At 36.9% G+C, this 19900-nt stretch overlaps 1 protein-coding gene across 1 annotated transcript in view; it reads right to left on the reverse strand.

Annotated features, from left to right (window-relative positions):
• Positions 1 to 1421: 1421 nt before the first annotated feature.
• The window catches only part of APC (APC, WNT signaling pathway regulator), a 63704-nt gene continuing 45225 nt past the window's right edge, over positions 1422 to 19900 (reverse strand). Inside the window, exons 9-16 of the mRNA XM_026052828.1 lie at positions 17757 to 17855; positions 14590 to 14968; positions 13725 to 13820; positions 12805 to 12944; positions 12034 to 12111; positions 10684 to 10800; positions 9384 to 9598; positions 1422 to 8854 (exon numbers count right to left, since the gene is read on the reverse strand). Of these exons, the coding sequence (XP_025908613.1) occupies positions 2302 to 8854; positions 9384 to 9598; positions 10684 to 10800; positions 12034 to 12111; positions 12805 to 12944; positions 13725 to 13820; positions 14590 to 14968; positions 17757 to 17855 (7677 nt within the window). The 3' untranslated portion in view covers positions 1422 to 2301. The remainder of the gene's footprint in view (positions 8855 to 9383; positions 9599 to 10683; positions 10801 to 12033; positions 12112 to 12804; positions 12945 to 13724; positions 13821 to 14589; positions 14969 to 17756; positions 17856 to 19900) is intronic.

Below are 19900 nucleotides of genomic sequence, written 5' to 3' on the forward strand. Positions count from 1 at the left end.
GATGACAACTGACCATCCTGGATTACACAGTATACCTACATAATAAAAGCTGAAAGCCTAACACATAAACACACACACACAAAATACCAATTTATATGAAAGATAATCTTTCATTTTAAACATAGAGATGGAGTTCTGTATTCTACTTGAGAAGGACATGCTGACTTTGAACAAATCACTCTGTGAGAGCTCTCAAGAAGCCAATCTTTCTCCATCTCTTAATTCTTCATCTTTAAAAGGTCAGTAACATTCATTAAAATTTTCTGTGATGACTAACATATGCAAATACATTAAATGAGGAATGCTGCTTGATAACAGATTCACTAGATGATAAAAAATATTGCATGTCCGTAAGCAAATTTGATGACAGATAAAGTATAAATGAGTAAATAAGATACTTCTTCCAAAATGATATTCGGCAGTATCTTTTAATTTAATCTTAGTTGATTTCTGTTGATGGTATCTTATTTCTTATGCAGAATTTAAGATAAAAATAGATTAATTCCAATGTCAAACGAAGTAAAACAACCACAGATGTGATACACTCTAACTGCATTAATGCTACCATAAAATTAAATTGCTCTGTTTCAGGGAATACTGAAATCAGGGCATTTTGAATCCTAAATACCAATTATTTAGAATGCTAGCATCAGAACAGCTGAGTTGAGATAAATAACAAACTGAAATGCCATATCATGGCTTGTTCAATCATACACATAAGGGTTAGTATTATATTCTAAGTGTTTCTACTTTAAAACAAATCACATCTAAATTCAGACCACGTATATATATTTTTAGCACAAATTTCTCTTTTAAGCACAAACCATATTCACATGAAAAAGGCTTGAGGCAGCAAATGTCCTGGCTTGTGTATAAAATTGTTCTAATATAGTAACATATTTCTTATCATGGGATTTTTGCAATATTTTTACCTCCATTATTTTTAAAAAATAAATTAAAAAACACATGAAGATTTCAAATAGAATTAAAATTTCATCTCATAGTCACTATTTCACATTCTATATTATTTCTCCCAATTCTAAAAAAAATTTTGTTTTATAAATACTACTTTTGTACATACAATATTGTTTGTTTCTGGCTTGTAGACAAGTCATGAAAACAATTATACTGCTCGATCTCTGGAAATACCCTGCCTTTAGCCTTGTTATGCACCTGAGATGTGTGAAACCGTCTCAATTACAAATTATGGTACAGAAGACCTAGGGCCTGATCCTGCAACTGTGGCCAGCATCCTACAACAGCTAATGCCAGAGATAAAAAGGATGAATCATGGAGGTGCAGGATTCTGCTGGAGCAGGCCGTAAGTGTAAGTGCATATTACAACACATTATAAGGTGACATCTCAAAATAAAATAGCGTCTTTTTATGTAATGCAGAAGTAACACACACATTTTACATATAGTAATAATTTATTCTGAAATGTTCATTTTAGTCTCGGTTGAGACATCACCCATTTCTCCTTAATAAAAGAGCAGCCATCTCACCTCAAATACCAGAATATACAACAAGTTACAGCATAGCAAAAAAATTCTACCTACTTTAAGATAAAGTCTAGTTCAGGTAAAATATTTTTTTTCAAGGTTTTACAGTTACACAGTTTTCCTTTTGATGCAGAGCACAAGAAGTGTAAATTGTTACACCATAGCTATCTATGCACATTATGTGACCACAGAAATGTTAATCATTACTTCAGAAAATGAACCATCAGTTCCAATCATGCAGAAAAGCAGGCCAGGAAAGCTTGTTCAGCAGAAACCATATTACTGTGAATTTCACAGCCACATGATTAATTATTGGTTTAGGTGGACTCACAATTACTAAAACTGAGTATACTTTTTTTTTGCATAAATAATACCAATTAATCCCTGATGTAGTTTAGTCAGTCTGTAGTCTAGAAATGGTTGATAGGCAATATGACTAGATGGTCTCTAGCTGTAATGTTCATGATTTCAACACAAGCAATATTTAAAGACTTATGAGATGGGAGGCTAATTAAATACATGTTAAACATACTGTACAAATATCATTGCACTAGCAATTTTTAACTCCAAACTGTCAGTCAAGTATCCCTCCAAAATATTACCAGTGAAGACAAAGTATACTATCAAATATGGCTTCCAGAACAAGGACCCTCTAACAAGAATCAAACCTATTTACAAAAAATAAAAACAACAGATAAAACCAATCCCCAATCTTAAAGTTTCATGTGAAACAAATGTTTTCTTAATAGCTGCTGTAAATAATACATCAGTTTTACTTTTTTTTTTTTAATATATATATTTAAACAGAAGTCACCAGGTAGGAACCTGAATGGCGTTTGGGGCTCTGAGTTCCGCTGGAGTCTGTGTTTTCTGTCTTGGAGTCACGCTTCTTGGTGCTGTTATTTACCGGCGTTGGTATTTGCGACGGCCGAGCAGAGCTGTTGTCTGCGCTGCTTTTCCTGGGGCTTGGGTTGTAGTTGAAGGGAGTCACCCTCGCTGCCACAGCGCCGCTGGGGGAGCTGTGCTTGCTGGAGCTGCTGGAGCTGAACGGCGTGCGCTCACTGACCGTGCTCTCGTTATTTTCTGGTGCAGGTACAGTGTTATTCTGCACAGGTTTTGCTTCAATTCCTTTCTTGTCTGGACTGTCTATTTGAATAAATGAGTTCAGACGACTTTCTAAACCAGTGGTACGAACAGGAACGTTTCCATTCCCCGCATTTTGTTTTTCTTGACTGTCTTTCGAATCTTTACTACTCACAGCCGCTTTCTCTGGAACACTGTCAATAACAGGGGGAGTATTTCCAGTTGGAGACCTTCCAGATCGAGGATTATTAATTGGGCAGTCTTCTATCCTCACCCACACATCCTCTGTCTTAGAGACAGCTGGTGCCATCTGATAAATTAGAGTTTTGGAATCAGAGCCATTCGTTGCACCTGAAGAAGAATGCTGAGGATCATTCATTATTTGAGTAATTTCATTTTCTTTTATTTTTCTCCAAGTACCTTTTGTTGGTGCTTGACTTTCTTTGCTTTGCTTAGGTCCAGAACTTCCGTGTTGCTTTTCGTCTTCACTTTTTGCCTTTTCACTGGATTCGGAAGAAGCTGACAGAATTGAAGAAGAGCTCCCAGTTCTTCGCCAAGTGCTGACACGAGGCAGCGATGAGGAATGCTTACTATGCTCACGCTTCCACGTTCCTGATCTATTGATGGGCAATCTAGATGGACTCTCAGAATGAGAACGAGCTATATCATGACGTTTCACGGGTCTCCCATCATATTCCACTGAAGGGCTCAGATTAGGAGGTAATTTCCGCCAACCACTACTCTGTGCAGTTGAATGACTGGATAAAGACATATCAGGAAGAGATGGACTTAAAACTGGTGTCTGTATTTGGGATCTGGTGGGAGAATCTGGTCTGGAAGGGGAGAGAGATTCAAACGAAGCCGACTCTTCTAATTTCCGCCTTAGAGTTGGACTCGGAGCTTCCTTAATAAAAGTTGACTGACGAACCAGAACAGGTCTCTCAGATCTGTCAGATTCGCTTCCGCTAGATTTTGCAGATGACATTCTGGCCAGGTCAGTCTTTTTGTTGGATCCACCACTACTGAGAATCTGGTTTAATCCTTTTGAAGCAGACTCACTTCTGGGAATGCCGCTGTTACTCTTAGGTAAGGCAGTTTGCTTTGTAAGGTTTTGTTGGCTCATCTGCCGGCCCGGCGAGGTATAAGACATCCTTCCTGAACTTGAAGATTTAGTTGAAGCTGTACTGGGAGATGATGTCCTTGGCAGCTGAGACAGTTTGTTGGGAGGACTTATACCATTTCTTCCTGGAGAAATTGAGTTTCGACCTGGAGACTGCAGCGGTCTGCTTAATGGCTGCTGTTGAGGTCTGGAAGGAGTGGAGTCTCTAGATCCTGACCGAGAAGGTCCTTTACTTGATCCACTCTGCTGAGAGGGCTGCCTTGTTACAGGAGCTGGCTCAGATTTCACTGATGACTTGACTCCTCTTGGAGAACTGGTGCAACTTTGCCCTTCACTTGGACTCTTGGAGCTTGTGTTTTTCACTGGGGGGCCTTTCTTGGAAACAGGACTAGTACTTGAGGAACTATTTCGAACTCCTGGAATATGAATCATTGTCCTACCACGTGAAATTGAAGGCATAGGTGTTTGTTGCGGTTGCTTCAGCTGGGCCGAAACTTCAGAATTGGAGCGAACTTTTCCTGTAATAATACTTTTATATACTTTCTTCCCTCCTTTAATCCCCTTGTTTTCAGATTCTACTTTTTTAGACTCCAATGTGCTTTTCTCTCCTGGCTTAAGAATTCTTGGACCTTTATTATTAGTAAAAGGCTTTTCTTCTTGGTCTGGGGTAAGATGAAATGGTGACCCTAGAGAAATACCAGATTTCAAGGAAAGGATAGAATCAGAGTCTGATGAAGCTTGTCTAGACAGTGATGCAGCAGCTGCAGCTTGATGCAAGCTACTAACTATAGAATTTGCACCTTCTTGTATAGCTTTCCAATCAAAGTTCTCTGAATCAGGTGAGAAACCATGCTCCGACTCTGGCCTTTGTATATCTCTCAGATCCAGTGTTAAATCTTCTGCCAGTATACCACCCATATTTCTAGAATTATGTTTTTCACTTTCATTCTTCACTCTTGAAGGCTTTTTCTTTTTAGGCATAGCAGAACTAATGCATTCCTGCAAAAGATCATCTTCTGAGTCAATACTAAGAGAACTCAGGGAGCTGTTTCTAGAGAAACACACAGGTGTATCTTCCACGTGGAATGACTTTGGCGCATAACCAGAAGTCTGAGGTCTGTTTGATTCCATCTGAGAATCAGGAACCTCATTTCGTTTTGCAGGTTCGCTTTCTTTGTTGTTGTTTTCCTGATCAATATCACTGAGGGAACTAAGAGATGAATTGCGAGAAAAACAAACAGGGGTATTTTCGATAGCAAAATTCTGCATTTTCTCATCTGTAGCTGCTCCTCTGTCTGGAATATCTTTAGTTGATGGAGAGAAAGTTTTAGACTGGCTTCTGCTTGCTGGGTGTTTTTGACAGACTTGTGTCCTATTACTTGGCTGCTGATTTGAAGTCTGCTCAGGATTCACACAGTCTTTGCTTTCCATTTCCTTCGCTTCTTTTCCTTTTCTTAATTCTGCTTTTTCCCTTGAAAGATCAACATCATCATCATCAAAATCTAAAGAACTTAGGGAATCATTTCGTGAAAAACAGTAGGGAGTTCCCTCAATAGGTGTGTAATGATGAGGGGAATCAAAGGCAAAGCTTCCTCTTACACGCTCTTCATTATTTGGAAGTTTATCATTAAAATCTCTTGAATTATTTTTAAGATGTTTCTTTGCATCTCTGTTTTCTGAATAGCTCCTTTCATTACTAATGTTGCTTTTAGGCTCTGTGTTTTTTCTTATTCGTGCTCTGTACTCATTATTTTGGGGAGCAGGCTTTACTGGTGATGTTGGCTTCTTTTTCTCTCCTCCTGATTGATTTTTGTTACTTAGAGCTGAAGACGCTTGCTGAATTTGATCCATTATCTTCTTTACTCTGAAAGGCTTGTGACTTTTCCCTTTTGGCATAGCTGAGTTAATGCACTCAGCTAGAATATCGCCCTCTTCTGTTTTGTCATCTTCCAGACCTGCAGCAGTGACAGCGGAGCTTTTTGCTCTCTGAGTTTCATCTGTACTCCTGCCCTCTGTTGGAATGGTATCTCTCTTTTCAAATTCCGCTGCGTCTACCCCAGTACCCACGTTCTCTACATTGGCCAACTCGTTTGGTGGAGATTCTATCGTGAGATCACTTAGAGATGTAGCTGTTGAGAAATTTATTGGTGTGCCCTCAACGCAATATACCCGCGGCATGTCATCTCCAGGGGTAAAGCTCACGTGCTTCTGGGACTGCAGTCTGCTTTGTGAAGGCAGAAGTTTGTAAACTGGCAGCTGGCTTGGCTTCCTGGCTACAGGAGGAGGTATTTTTGAAGCAGATGCTTGAGAAGGCTTTTTGGCTTTACGTGAAGATTTTGTTGGCATTGCAGAAATAATACATTCTTCCAGTATTTCAATATCATCATCATCAGAATCATCCAGAATGTCTTTTTCTGCATCAGCAGATTTCTCTGCTTTCTTCTCTTGATTATCCTTTGTGTCATCTGACTGTTCAGGTTCTGTTTCGTTTCCGTGGTCATTTTCATGTACAGGAGGCATTATTCTTAACTCTATGTCTTTCTGTATAAATGGTTCATCAAGACTCAGAGCACTTAGGCTAGAAGAGCAAGAAAATCCATCTGGTGTACTTTCTGTGGCAAAATGTAGTAAGGTGTCAGCATCTGGCAGTACTTGCACTCTCTGAACAGCTGCATTCACAGCTGCCTGCCTAGGACCAGGTTCTCTCTTTTCTGCATTAGGTGCCTTACCTTTAGCTGCTTCTCTCTTTACTTGAGTTCCTTGAGCAGGGGGTGGCGTTTTACTTCTGCTTGGAGGCATTGTTTGCCCAGGGCTGTCTGGAAGATCACTGGGACTTATAATACCACTTACCATTCCACTGCAAGGCTCACTTTGAACCGAGCTGGCAATTGAACGGCTTTCAAAACTATCCAGGGAACTTACAGATGTGCACCTGCTGAACATGAGTGGAGTCTCCTGCACATAGTGCTCTGGTGGACTTTTAGGAGTTTGTGCACCACTCTTTGAAGGAGATTTGGCACCTGAAGAAAATTCAACAGCTTTATGTCTAGAGGAATCAGAAGGAGATAAGCTAGAAGTCTGAAGTCTGCTGGATTTTGTTCTGATGTGTTGTGATGTTGATGCAACTTCATTTACTGCACCTTCAGTAGACAGAGTCCCACTGCCTTCTTTTAGTTCTGCTATCTGCAGTGTGTTATTAGCATCTGTCACACAGGTGGCTTGATCACGCCCCATTTCATCTTCAGCTGATGACAAAGATGACAGTGAGCTACATCTTGAAAAACATATTGGTGTGTCCTCCACACAGTAAGTTTGTATAGTTTCCTGATTAATAGAGGGAGTCTTGCAGGAAGCAGTCTTTTGAGCATGGCCACCTCTGTTCTGGGCAGAACTTGGGTGAAGCTGATTTTGTCTCTTCGAACTAGCTGAAGGGGCTGATGTGTTCCCACTACTTGAGGAAATATGATCAGTTTTAGAGCTTTGCACTGATGAACTCTTCGAAAAAGTAAAAGATGGCTTCTGAGAAGAAGGAGGAACTTCTGTTGAATACTTTAGACTGTAATCAATAGGCTGATCTACATGGTGTTCCTCTTCACTGTACTTTATGCTGTAATTGGTTGGTCTGTCTTCTTCCTCTTCATGCTGCTCCTCCTCAGAATAGCGCTCACTGTAGTTTGTTGGCTTATCATCATCATAATCATCAACTTGGCACAAGGACTGGCTCACTTTCTGATTCATTCCAAGTGTGGAGCCTACTCTGTTCTGATCAGAACCACTGGATCCTCTTGATCTGAAAGAAGAAACACACTCTTGTTGTCCAAAAGGCGACTGGTATTTCATGTGTTTATCATCTCCGCTTTCAGAATATATGGAGTAAGTTGCATTTTGGCTCCTTGACTGCCGTTGTTCATTTTGTTTTATTTCCTCATCTATTATGTGCTTAGGTCTTGCCCATCTTTCATTCTGAGAGGGACTCTGCCTTCCAGAATTTAACTGTTCATCAGAATATTTAAGGCTGTAATTAATAGGAGTGTCTAGCTCTCCATCATTGTCATCCATATGATTTGCACTATGTATCTTATGTGCCAAGTCAGCGGGGTATTGACCATAACTACAAAATTTACTTTCATCATCTTCTGAGTACGATTCAATGGAAGGTTTCATTTGGCCTCTTTTACCATAGCCATCACTGCTGCTGACGCTATTTAAGCTATCATTTGAAGCTCTCTTGTACTCCATTTTTGTGTAAGGCACAGGACATGTCCTGCTGGGATTTTCAGATTTAGGGAAGTATGTATTTGGGTGAGTATGGGCAGTGGTGGTTCTTCTTGGAGCATTTCTGTCGTCTGTCAAACAGTGCATTTCTGAAGTGGAACCAGAACTTCTGTCCTCCTGTGGCATGTGCATGCTTGTTACTTCTTCCATAACTTTGGCAATCTGAACTGCAGCAGTAGAAATCTGCATTCCTATTCTCTTAGAGGAGTTCCCAGTACTCTCTGTAGCTGGATGGTAACTATTTAAACCCACGGCACGATCCCTATCAAGACTTCTGTCTTTCTCAGATCGAGAACTTTCTGCATTTCCTCTACTGGAGGAAGAGGAGCCAGGCAGTACTGTAGTATTTAAATACGGCGAAAGCACAGTCACATTACCAGTATTAAAGGTCTCTGCTCTGCAAATCCCATCATCATGTCGACTGGAGTCCAGGACATACTCACTATATATATTTTGCTTATGTCTCTGCTTATTACGGTGAGAAGCTTTGGGGCTTAAATTATCAATATTGTCAAAAGTCTCCGATAAGTGCTGAGCATCTAATTCTGCTTCCAGTGCCTTTTGTTTTCTAACATGAAGAGATGGTAAGCTTGATCCTGGAGACATAATATTGGCATCCTTATATTTTGCTGGCCTATTTGCCATCAGGTTTCTTAGAGCTGCAGCACTGCCCATTGCTATCATTTTGTGTTTTGAGTGAATGAGATTTTTGAGCATGCTTACTGCTCCCATGTCCCACAGTGCCTCCTGATCTTTTGCATTTCGGGCAGAAAGATTCCACAGGGTCCCACATGCATTACTGACTATTGTCAAACTATGTGACTTCAGGTGCTGTAACAGGGTTTGCAAGCAGCTGTTCTCTCTTAAGATTTGCCTGGTGTTGAGCAATTGAAAACAAGAATTAGTAAGTGGCACTTAAAAGGATAAAACAAATCAAAACCTATTAGGCTGTAAGGAAGTTTAGTAAAGATAAGTAAAGATGTATATGCTTTCTCCCAGGCAAATACACCTTTGTTTTCCTAAATTTAAATTTGAATGTTAAGCAAATTATGCTATGGACATGAATAATTTGCTCCCAAACAACACCCTCCATATGAAGCAATTTTCCATTCTAGATGGTTTCCTACCACTGATATAACTAATGATAAAACCGCTGATATAACTAAATTTGTATTTCCAGGAGAAGCTTCAATTCATCATTTAGCAAGCAGCAAATAAGATAATCCTTTTACATTGTCCTGTTATCTAAATGGAATACTTGCCATTTAGCTAGATTAACTTAGGAAGTTAGTTCTTTGTTACTATACTCAATACGTGCATTTAGAATTCAGTCATACAAACTGTGCAGTAAATACATTTTTGGTATCACTATAGATTTTATGAAGATGAGAAAGTATATTCACCTGTGGTCCTCATTAGTAGCAATTAGGCTAGAAACATTTCTTAATATTCCTCCTCCACTTTCAATGATGGCTAAAGTGTTTGTTTGGCTTCGGTATGTCAGTGTGCCCACTAGAAAGGCAAGAGCCCCATCGACAGCACATATATCAGCTTTGTTCTCAGTGCAGTGTGCTGACAAATTCCATAAGGCACTCAAAACACTTTTTAAGGTGGATTCCTAGGAAAATAATAAAACAACAGAATTAGAGAATTTTCCACTATTAATCATACGCACTTGGCAATATGTAAGTCACTTCAATGAGATTTTAAGGAACTTGTTTATCTAGCTCCAATGGATGCAAAGATAGCTTTGAAAATGTGAACTAAGAATAAACAAAAGCAGTAATTCCTACCAAACCTGCACAGAGCCTGAAAATACAGCTTGGAGAAACGAACTGTTGCACTGGTTCCATCCCAGCCAAAGAAATTCATTGACTATGGAATTTGGCTTCTTACCAACTAATTACAGAATTTAATTTTTGTCTGGCAGGAAATCTCTACACATTGTATGTAGGATGCCCAATGTTTTTTCCTGTTTTTCTGCATGTGCCACTATTTCTTTCACTTTCCTCATGAATATCAAGTAAGTTTCAGTTCCTGCTTTCCTTGCTGCTAAACTTGAGGCAGGCAGCACTACACACAGAGCTACTTTTGTTTGCTTGTCCTTTCTTCCATCATCTAGGAATTTGTTATAGCTTGCCAGAAAGTCTGAGACACAGTACTTGTCAATTATCAGTAAAAAAGGTCCGTAGACTAGTAAGCAAAAGACTCTGGAGCAGCATATGGTCTTATCTCATTACCAACTGTGCATCTAGAGAACACAAGAAGTGGAGTTTATTTATTCACAAAATTAGAAGATGGTTTTATTAAAAGGCATATTATAAAAACTGCTTTTGGGATGTGCCATTAGAACCGCCCACCTTGTGCAACTGCACAGTGAAACTGAACAGTATCAACCCTCATAAATAAAATCCGGGAAGCATTACTGGTTCTCAGCCGTCATTAGTACTTTGTGATCTGCTGCCAAGTTAATTAAAACCAAATCTCCCCTGTGTCCCATGCTCCGGGTGTCCCTGCTGGAGCAGGACTAGATGATCTCCAGAGTTCCCTTGGGAACTCCAGGATGCTGCGTGATTTTGTGAACTACCTGAAACACTTCAAATATGAGAGCAACTGTTTATGTCAAAAGGAAGATGTTTGTATTTTGTGTAAAATTAATACATTCTCTTCAAAACTTATCACACAATCATTTACATATGATACCTTCTTAACTTCTAAAGCACATTCCATCAATGCTTTCACACTTCCAACTTCACGTAGAGTCTTTTTACTATTTACATCTGCTCGCCAGGACAAGTTCCTCAAAACACTTGCAATGACCTGCAAAACAACAAAGAAAAAGAAAAGACATCTCAATATAGCTGTGTCTTTCTTTAGTAGGTCATCAGCACATCCTCCTGGATTTCTGGAACAGTATGGAATCCATCAGGAATGGTAATTTTCAGCTACTGAACTAACTTTTAGCTGAAATTTGTTTTTCATTCTGTTCCTAGATAGACTGTCACAACATTTCACTATGAAGTTAAATCAAAGGTACTGACTTTTGTGTGTGCATATGCAAAACAAAGATATAAAAGCAGGTTCCCTGGCTTTCTCTTCCCTCCTTGGCAAGTTCCCTTCCACAGTGGCTGAAAGATGGGATCAAAACTTCAGATTTGTCGTCAACTCTCAAGTCTGTGGAGGCTTTTTTACGTAATCAAAAGAGAGAGATTTATATTCTTCACAGCTTTCCCTATTGTAAAACAGGACTAGGATATTTACCTCTCTCTCAGAGGTATGCTATGATTCCTTTTATTAATGCATCTAAAGCTCTTTGAAGTCATTTAAAAATACACTGTGAGCATAAGAATCCATACTAGAGGGGTAGTGATTTGGCCTAAATTCTCATTCTTGACAACAATGGGTACAATTTACCTGTGTTTTAAATCACCTCTTTTATTGTTCTGTGTTTCAAGTCCTCATTTGCTTATGCTCAAAACATTGTCTCAACTAAAAGCATTACAAGCAATGCCTGCAAAAGTCTTTCAGTACTTACAGCACTTAAGAGTATTCTTTCAATATAAATAACTTTCAGTACTTAAAATCAGTAATTTCATTCATCAAATCTTTTCTGCCTTTTTTGACTACTAGGTGATCAGAATTTAAAAAAACACGCATGTATTTCACGGGCTTAACTCACAGTTAAGCATTTTTACAGCAATTAAATCGTTAATTCTTAACAGAATGGGGACAACAGAAACTTTGCATTAAAGATACTGGAGCTTAATTCTGACAAGACAATAAGAGGACAGCAGTTAAAAAAAACACAGACTAGGAAAGATGATACATGTTTAAAAGAGCTTCATAAAAATGAGAGGAGAGTTACAGCACAGCAGTTACCCCATCAAAGAAGATAAAAATTCAAATATAAAAATAACACGTGGAGAGGCAAAATATGTAGAATGAAAGTAAACATTAGGAAAGTAGAGATGGAGTAATTTCATCTAACACAATGAAATGGAAGAGATGGAAATGTCTAAGTTAAAGGTGTATTTTATCTCAAAAGGAAGTTACCTGTTGCAAATCTTCACTTTCAGATTTTAATTGTGCTACAAGAGCTCTCATGCAGCCCTTCATAGAACATAACGTAGCCTGTTAGGAAATGAGAAAAAAATAAAGGGGAGAGAATTGAACATCATCATCAGCTGTACAACACGATGATATCGCTGCACAGCTTTATCTGTGCCACAAACCAAATAGCTTCAGTCTTAACCAACCAGATGATTTTAAGAGAACGTATTTTGGGAAGACTTCATTATTCCAGGAATTTAGGCTTTATCATGTTTAAACTTGAAGCAAAAAGTGCATAATATGAAACACAGTTATATTTCCATTTGTCTTCTGTTAGAGAAGAAAGATAGAAGTCTTGCCTGAATGAACTTATTCTAAAATATTTATCTTGTAAAAGTCTGAGAAAAGTACTTATTATTATATCATTTGAAAGCAAAGCCCTTATTAGAAATCAGGAAATCATCAGATGTTACACACTATTGAAAGACATAATGTATTGGTACCATAAAAATAAAACCAAGAGATAAATCCTCAGTTTCAGTGACAAATTAAAATTAACTTTATTATGAAAGCTGATAAACTTGTAATCCTATTCTCTGGAACAGGAAAGGATTCTTAGGGAATTTCTGTTGCAATCCCAAATGCAAGTAATACTTGTAATTATTACAAGCAAGTAATCCAATCCTGAAGATTTTCAATCAGACATAATTCAAAACAACCATTCAAACACAGCAATGAACTGAAATTACTGTATGCTTGAAATTCTACACTTACCTTGTTGGCCACATCTCCAAAAGTCAAGTTAGTCAGAGCCATTCCAGCATACCTTCTTAAGGTAACACTATAGTGGTCATTTGTAAGTCCATACATTTCACAGTCCACTTGCAACAGCTCTGCAATGGCCTGCAACCCTCCTTTAAAAATAATAAAAAAGCATTTCAAGCCTAAGGACACACCTCCAGGACCAAACTGCTTCAGTGCACACAGTGTAATTTCATGTGTGTGAGATCCAAAAGACTCAGAAAGATAAATAATTGCTTAAATGTACTGTTAAATACTGACTCTGGGTTGTGACTTTTGAGCTTTGCACAAACTGAAAGGCTTGGTAGCATGATGCACCATCTGTAGATGGTGGCAGACAGGTGGGAACATGAATGAAAAAACACATCTGGCAGATGAATTCACCCCAGTGACAAAAAAGCTATTTAGAAAATCCGGTAATTATTAATTAATACTACTGCATTTTATTTTCTCAGAAAAAAACATAAAATACTTTCATTTATAATAAAAAACAGCAGAGAACTGACAGAGGATGAATCACAAAGTTCAGCCTATTACACATGAACCTATCAGTATGTTTAACCTCTGCATTAATCTCTTGAAAATTAGTCTCCTAGAGAATTAGTCTCCATTTTAAGTCCAATACATCTGAAATCAGAAATGTTTCCATAATAAAAATACTCTTTCAAAATGCCCAGGTCATGGCAAGAAAGAGCATAATTTGCATAATAACCTGTCCAGTGGGAAACCATTTAGCTACAAGGTCATTTAAATTGCATCAATTGCTGACAAGACAACTACTGATACAAATGAGTGTTAAAAAACCTTCACATTCAACGAAGGTTAGAAGAAAGGAATATCAGCATACCCAGCAAGCTTTTCGAAGGAAGCTAGAGAAAAACATTTGGTCTTACCAAGCTCATTCATTGCATGTCTGTGTTCTTCATCAAATGAAAGTTTCATCAAAACACACACTGCAGGACAGATTTGATGATCAACTGGAGCTGGCACTGGTATGGAGAGAAGTAAAAATATTTCTCTGGTTCCTTAAATCCCTTGTTTCCTGAGAACTTTTAAAGTTCATACTTTTTTAACTAGACTATCTGAAGTACAAATGATTCTTGTCCAATATCAATGACAGAGCCCACTGATTTCAGCAGTTTTATTGACATAAAGACCTACTGCATATATTTATATATTTGTATAAAATTAACTCAAAACTTCTCAAATTCAAAAAGAACAGTTAGGCAATCCAGAAGATTTCTTTTTTTCATTTCTCTTTTGAGAAAACTCCAGTTTACTTAAATTGTCACTTCTCTGATAGTTAATATCAAAATATTTCTTACAGACAACATTCTAAATAAGTTTACATTATGCTGAGCAAATCAAAGTGAAAATACTTAAATTATCCCTTCTGCTCAGTGAGATGCATATGTCCTGAGTGAAAAGAAGTTGGAGATTATTTAGATACATTTCATTATCCATTAGAATGTGAAATAGCAGTGAGTGTAAAATTTAATATTAATTTGTAGATTATAAATATGAACTTCTAAATCATGTCTGGAAACCATGCCAAAGCCCGTCATGTAAAGACTGAATTTAGAAATGGGATGTTACATCTGTAATAGATACTATTTTATAATCTGCCTTAGCTTCAAGTATATACATATTTATTAAAAAAGAAACCTAGCATATATTTCAACAAGAATTTATTTCTTTGATAAACTCAATAATTTCAAAGTACCTTTCCAACATTCACATATAGTTCTCAGAACTTACTTGGGTTTTTGTCCTGGTCCATGCCTTGTTCATGCGCCTCCTGCCATTCCCAGCACGTCTCACAGTAAGCACGGATTTGCTCCAAAAGATGGAGCACGCGGATTTCCCGTCTGCCTCGCTTATCATCCGGCTGGGAGTGAATGATGTTGTGCAGGGCGGCACTGGCCCTGGCACGGGCCTCTTTACTACCACGAGAGTTTCCTAGCAAGACAGAGTCCTTATCGTTGCCATGTAAAAGCTGGATGAGGAGGGGCAGACATCCAGACTGGCGCATGGCTATGCAGCTGTCTTGGGAGCTAGACATCGCCAGCAAAGTTCGTGACATGTCATCCTTATCATGAGTACCAAGCATTGACAACAAAGAATACACCATTTCCACCTGCAGGTCAAATGATTGTAAAAACGCAGTTACTATTTTAAAAAATACACACTAAGTTAGATTAAAATGAAGTTCTGAATGGCACATGTGAAGAGGAGAGAAAATGTACCTATATAATGCTGCCAGAATTTGTACCACTTGGAAATAATTAAATAAGTACTGTCAGTTCTTCAACACTTTCAAATTTCAAAAAGAAAATTACTTTCAGTTAAAGGTGCTCTTCATTGAAAAATTATTTGATATCTAAATTTAGTATAGTTATCCTACACAAAGAATAAGACTGATTACATTCATTTCAAATTTACTGTAACTGAAAAAAATCTTAAATACACGTGTAAAAAAAATCCTTTAAAACTATTTCTATTAATCCATCATTCTTTGTTAGGATAAAAAATACACATGGGCCAGATTAATTGTAGATAATACAATAATGACTAAACTTTCTTCAAGTTTACTTTGGTAAAATAAGTTGAACAAACAAATGTTCTTTTAATATTTGCAACATAAAGTAATAAGCATTTGTCAAACTAGAAGTCACTAGAACCCCAACATTACACATTAAACTCAGAGCAACCAAATTTCAATTCAGCTGAGGGGTTACCTTAGCTGCTATATAATATGGTGGCCAAAACAATCTCAGGTTTGTCTTTTCCATTCCATTATTCTCAGTAACTTTAAATTAAGAAATGTATTTGATTCTTTTAACAAACTTTTAACGGGAAAATTATGAACATGGTAACATTGGAGACTAGCTAGATACCCAAAGCGATGAAAGCCAACAAAAACAGTAATGTCCTAACATACAGCACAGCATAGAGAAACTACCAGAAGGAACTGCCAATAGCAGAGGGTGTGTTTTCTTAGAATACACCAACACAGCAAAGGAATGAGGCTTGTGAACCCTTGGGTAAAGCTTCCTAACAGTAACTACATTTTTGTACAAGTTAACACATCAATGAATGATTTGATTTTGCTGCTTCTGAGACAATATTTATGTCTCTAAATATGAGTTGTGCAAAAATTGGATGGCAGCAGATAGAGTAAGAAGCATATTTAATACGTTTTTTTCTAAAGATTTTTCTAAACATTGTGAATTGCCGAAACCATGGTGAAACAATTTGTAAAATTGTATGATGACATGCAAAATCCACTGAAATAAGTCTTGGAACCAGTTTTTTGACAGCATGGCTTCCCAGTCCAGAAATCCTGATCTAGTCCTAGACTAAAAAAATGCAATACTGTATTAAGACAAGCCATTTGTATTCTTAAAGGAAAGGGAATTTAATCTGCCTTATGCATGCCTCTTGACAGACTTTTTAAGCACCAGCTTTAATCCACAGCAATTTAGACTGAGAAGGTAAATTTTTTCTCAGAGACGAATGCTGCAGAAGTCATCAAAATCTGGCCTCCAGACTTGTGGCACAAAGTACAGAGCAAGACATGTTTTATAAAGATACAGAGATACATAGATGTGTGTATATACGTACACAGAGGCATCTCTATCAGCATCTGTAAATATAATTCCTCAACTTAAATCTCTACTGCTTTCCTCCTTCTCCTGCATTAATTTCACTATTTTCTTGCCCCGCACCACCCTTAGTTAAACCTGTTTATTTGCTTACCTCCTTCCCCACACAGTTCGTTTCCCTGCATTCAGGACTCTCCCCTTGCTGCACTTTTAGGAGTTCTACGTTTTGTAATGGAAGACTGCGAACAGACACTCCAGCCAGTGTTACCTCCATTTGGTGCAGGCACTGGGTGCAGGGAAGTATCACTGCTTTAAGGCCAGATGTAATTTAATACTATGTCAAGCTAATAAGCCTTCCTTCCCAGGAGATTGGACTCAGCCCTACAATATGTCTGGCTGCTGATGCCAGAGAAAGTATCACTCAGTGATTCAGGAACTCAGTTGTAATACAGATGTACACTTTTTTTCCCCCTCTCTTTTTGTGCTACTTATATATTTTTAGCACACTCCCTATTGTGTATTCATCTCTAATTTTTCCATAATTTTGAAATAAATTTTAAGTATGTAAAAGGTTGCTTCAGAAGATAAATGTATTTGATTTCCACTGGAAACAGGGAAAGTGCACCTAAGATGATTCTGGATAGCTATTAATGAAAAAAAGTATTAAAGTTTATTAAAAAATGGCAAAGATTACTTATCATTAGTTTTTGCAAAAAAGATTATACTGTTGTCATGTGCTGTCAAGATTACTTTTGATAGAAGTGATGCTTTACAGAGGAGCAGAGATATACTAGATGTTCTCCTCAATGTCCTTTAATTTTTCTTTTTTTCAAGAACATGCAATTTTTTTTTTGATTACGGTAACTAATTTGTATTTTTTCTCCATTAGCCAATGTTGTATTATCTCAATTACTATGAAGGAAATGAACAGATATTTATCACCATAAAGAATTTACTCTTTTTTTTTTCCTTACAAAACAAAACATGTTTTGTTCAACAAAAGCATGTTTTGAGGATTCAGATTTTGGAAAAAATTCCAAGGATTACTCTTAAAAGAAACAGTTTTAATATGGGATTATATACCAGAAATAATGTGCAATTCTTGCAAACATTTTTTTTATTGTAATACTTCTAATCATCAGCAACTGAAAGACAAATCAAATTTCTGTGCATGTATTTTAATAATTGAAGAAATATGTTGAATTTTTATTCCATAAATAGAGCATTCAGCTAATATTAGTATTACTGGCAAAAACAATGAGGTTATTGTATTAGTAGAAACGTAACATTAGCGACCTGTGGTTTGTAATCTTCGGTTACCTTGGTCCCCAGGTGACTTGTCAGTCTACGAGGAACAGAGTAGCTGTTACTAGAACTCATAACAGTGGCTGCCTCATGGTCCATTCGAGCAGCGGAACCCTACGGATTCAAACAACAATTTGGTGTAAGACAGAGTCTCACCAGAACACCAACCACTGCCTGAGTCAATTCCAGCACTGTGAAACAGAATCCTATTTATAATAATGAACCAACAGCATGTATTTTGGTTAAGACGGGTAATCCCCACTACCCCCAACAGTTTAGATGTTACGATAAAAACAACTGGCTTTATTATTCATTTTCCTTAAATTCAATGTGAGAAGAGTTATATTTTTCAATGTGAGTCTTTTCTAATTGCTATTTTCACTGATTAAAGCAGAGCTGGCATTGGTTTTTTTTTCACTAAGAGGAAAAAAACACCTTCTAATTTGAATTGTCCATATCAAAAGCAAATTACAGTTGAGTGAATCAGGTTTTTTTCAATTCTTTTTAAATGAAGAGTTATGAGAGCTGTGTAACCATTCATCTGAGGAAACGGAAAAGCAACAAAGAGATGCAAAACAGACCCTTCTTATGCAGACCCTCATCTTTCCAACCCTTCTTCTATCTTACTTCATTTTTATTCTTTTATACTTTTTTGTCCTTCACTGTTAAGATGATCCAGGAAAGAACATGATTCTGAACATTCAACTGAACTGAACATTCAAGTCTTCAAATTGTCAAATTTTCAATTAATGTTGTTTATGTTATTTCAAAACCAATTAGCTTTAGATTATTCAGTTAAAACTTTCTACACTCCACTTAACACTGATTGCACAAAAAAAAAGAAAATATACCGATCTGGTTTATCAGACATAAATGCTATGCCCAATCCATTAAGCCTACTCTCTCTAGACTTGCAATGAAAGCGAATAATCCCCAGATGTCTCCTAGAACGCAGATTCAGAGCTCTGGAGCTATCGACCACCAGGAGAAAAGAATACAAATATTTATGCAATTTTTTGACACAAAGTTCAAAACTGCTTAAAAATCCTAAACTTAAAATTTGGAATGAATGAATGAATCCTCCAGTTGCATAAAGCAATTCCTTCTTCCATGTAAGATATCTGTTGTCCAAAAACCTCCCGATTCATACACTAAAGACAGAGAATACAGCCACAATACATTAATTATTTAAATACATTATGCTTTCAATGCCAAAGCAGCGCTCAATTATTTTTTTCCCCAAACAATAAAGCTGTCGTAAGTATTACAGTCAGAGCCTCAATCAATTGCTCAGACATAACAGAAGAAACTTAATTGCAAATGGTGATCAAATATATTTCAAAATAAAAATTAGGCTGTACTTTGTGCTTAATTAAATGAAATATTCAAACCAAATCACAATGTCTATCCTTTATGAAAAACACTCCCATAAGAAATATTTTCAGAAAAATTTAAATAATTCTGCTTCCCTAAAGTAACTGAAGTATTTTACATAGAAATTCAGCTATCAAAATATAGCATGAAGTTTTAAGAACTCAAATTACAAATGTATCTCAAACTGTGGTAAATAAATCAAAGTATTTTTAGTCAAAAAACAAAGCCTCAAACTTGGATAAATACCAGTTCTAAGAAATAAGTAAAGAAGAATTAAATACAGCCCTATGAGTACTCTGCTGCTAATATATTTCACTAATAAGGGAAAAACAAATGAAAGATTATTTAATAATGTTTTATTACTCATCTGCACACTTCCACCTCCTTGATACTATTTCCAGTATTAGCAAATAGAGTAAAACAGAAATATTAATTTAAAAAATTACTATTTCTTTTCTTTTTTAAATCACTAGATATTATCTTAAATATCAAAGTGAAATTCTGAATTTTTTCCCATAATAAATCATATTCCTTACAAAACTATTCCCTACTATTCTTACACTTACAATAATACATATATATACACATACATACATGTGTATATATATACACATACATACATATATATATATGCAGTCATTCTTGTTATCTCCTTGCTAATATTAGGCTCCTTACTCATTTAAACAAAAGAAAACCTCTGCCTACATTATAGAATGTTTACACTTCATGCAATTAAAACACTTTTTCTAAATATAAGAAATTTCTCACTTCCAAAAGGAACGATG

This window comes from Nothoprocta perdicaria, unplaced genomic scaffold (genome assembly GCF_003342845.1).
Source record: "Nothoprocta perdicaria isolate Ctin4 unplaced genomic scaffold, notPer1 scaffold_92, whole genome shotgun sequence".
Lineage (NCBI taxonomy): Eukaryota > Metazoa > Chordata > Aves > Tinamiformes > Tinamidae > Nothoprocta > Nothoprocta perdicaria.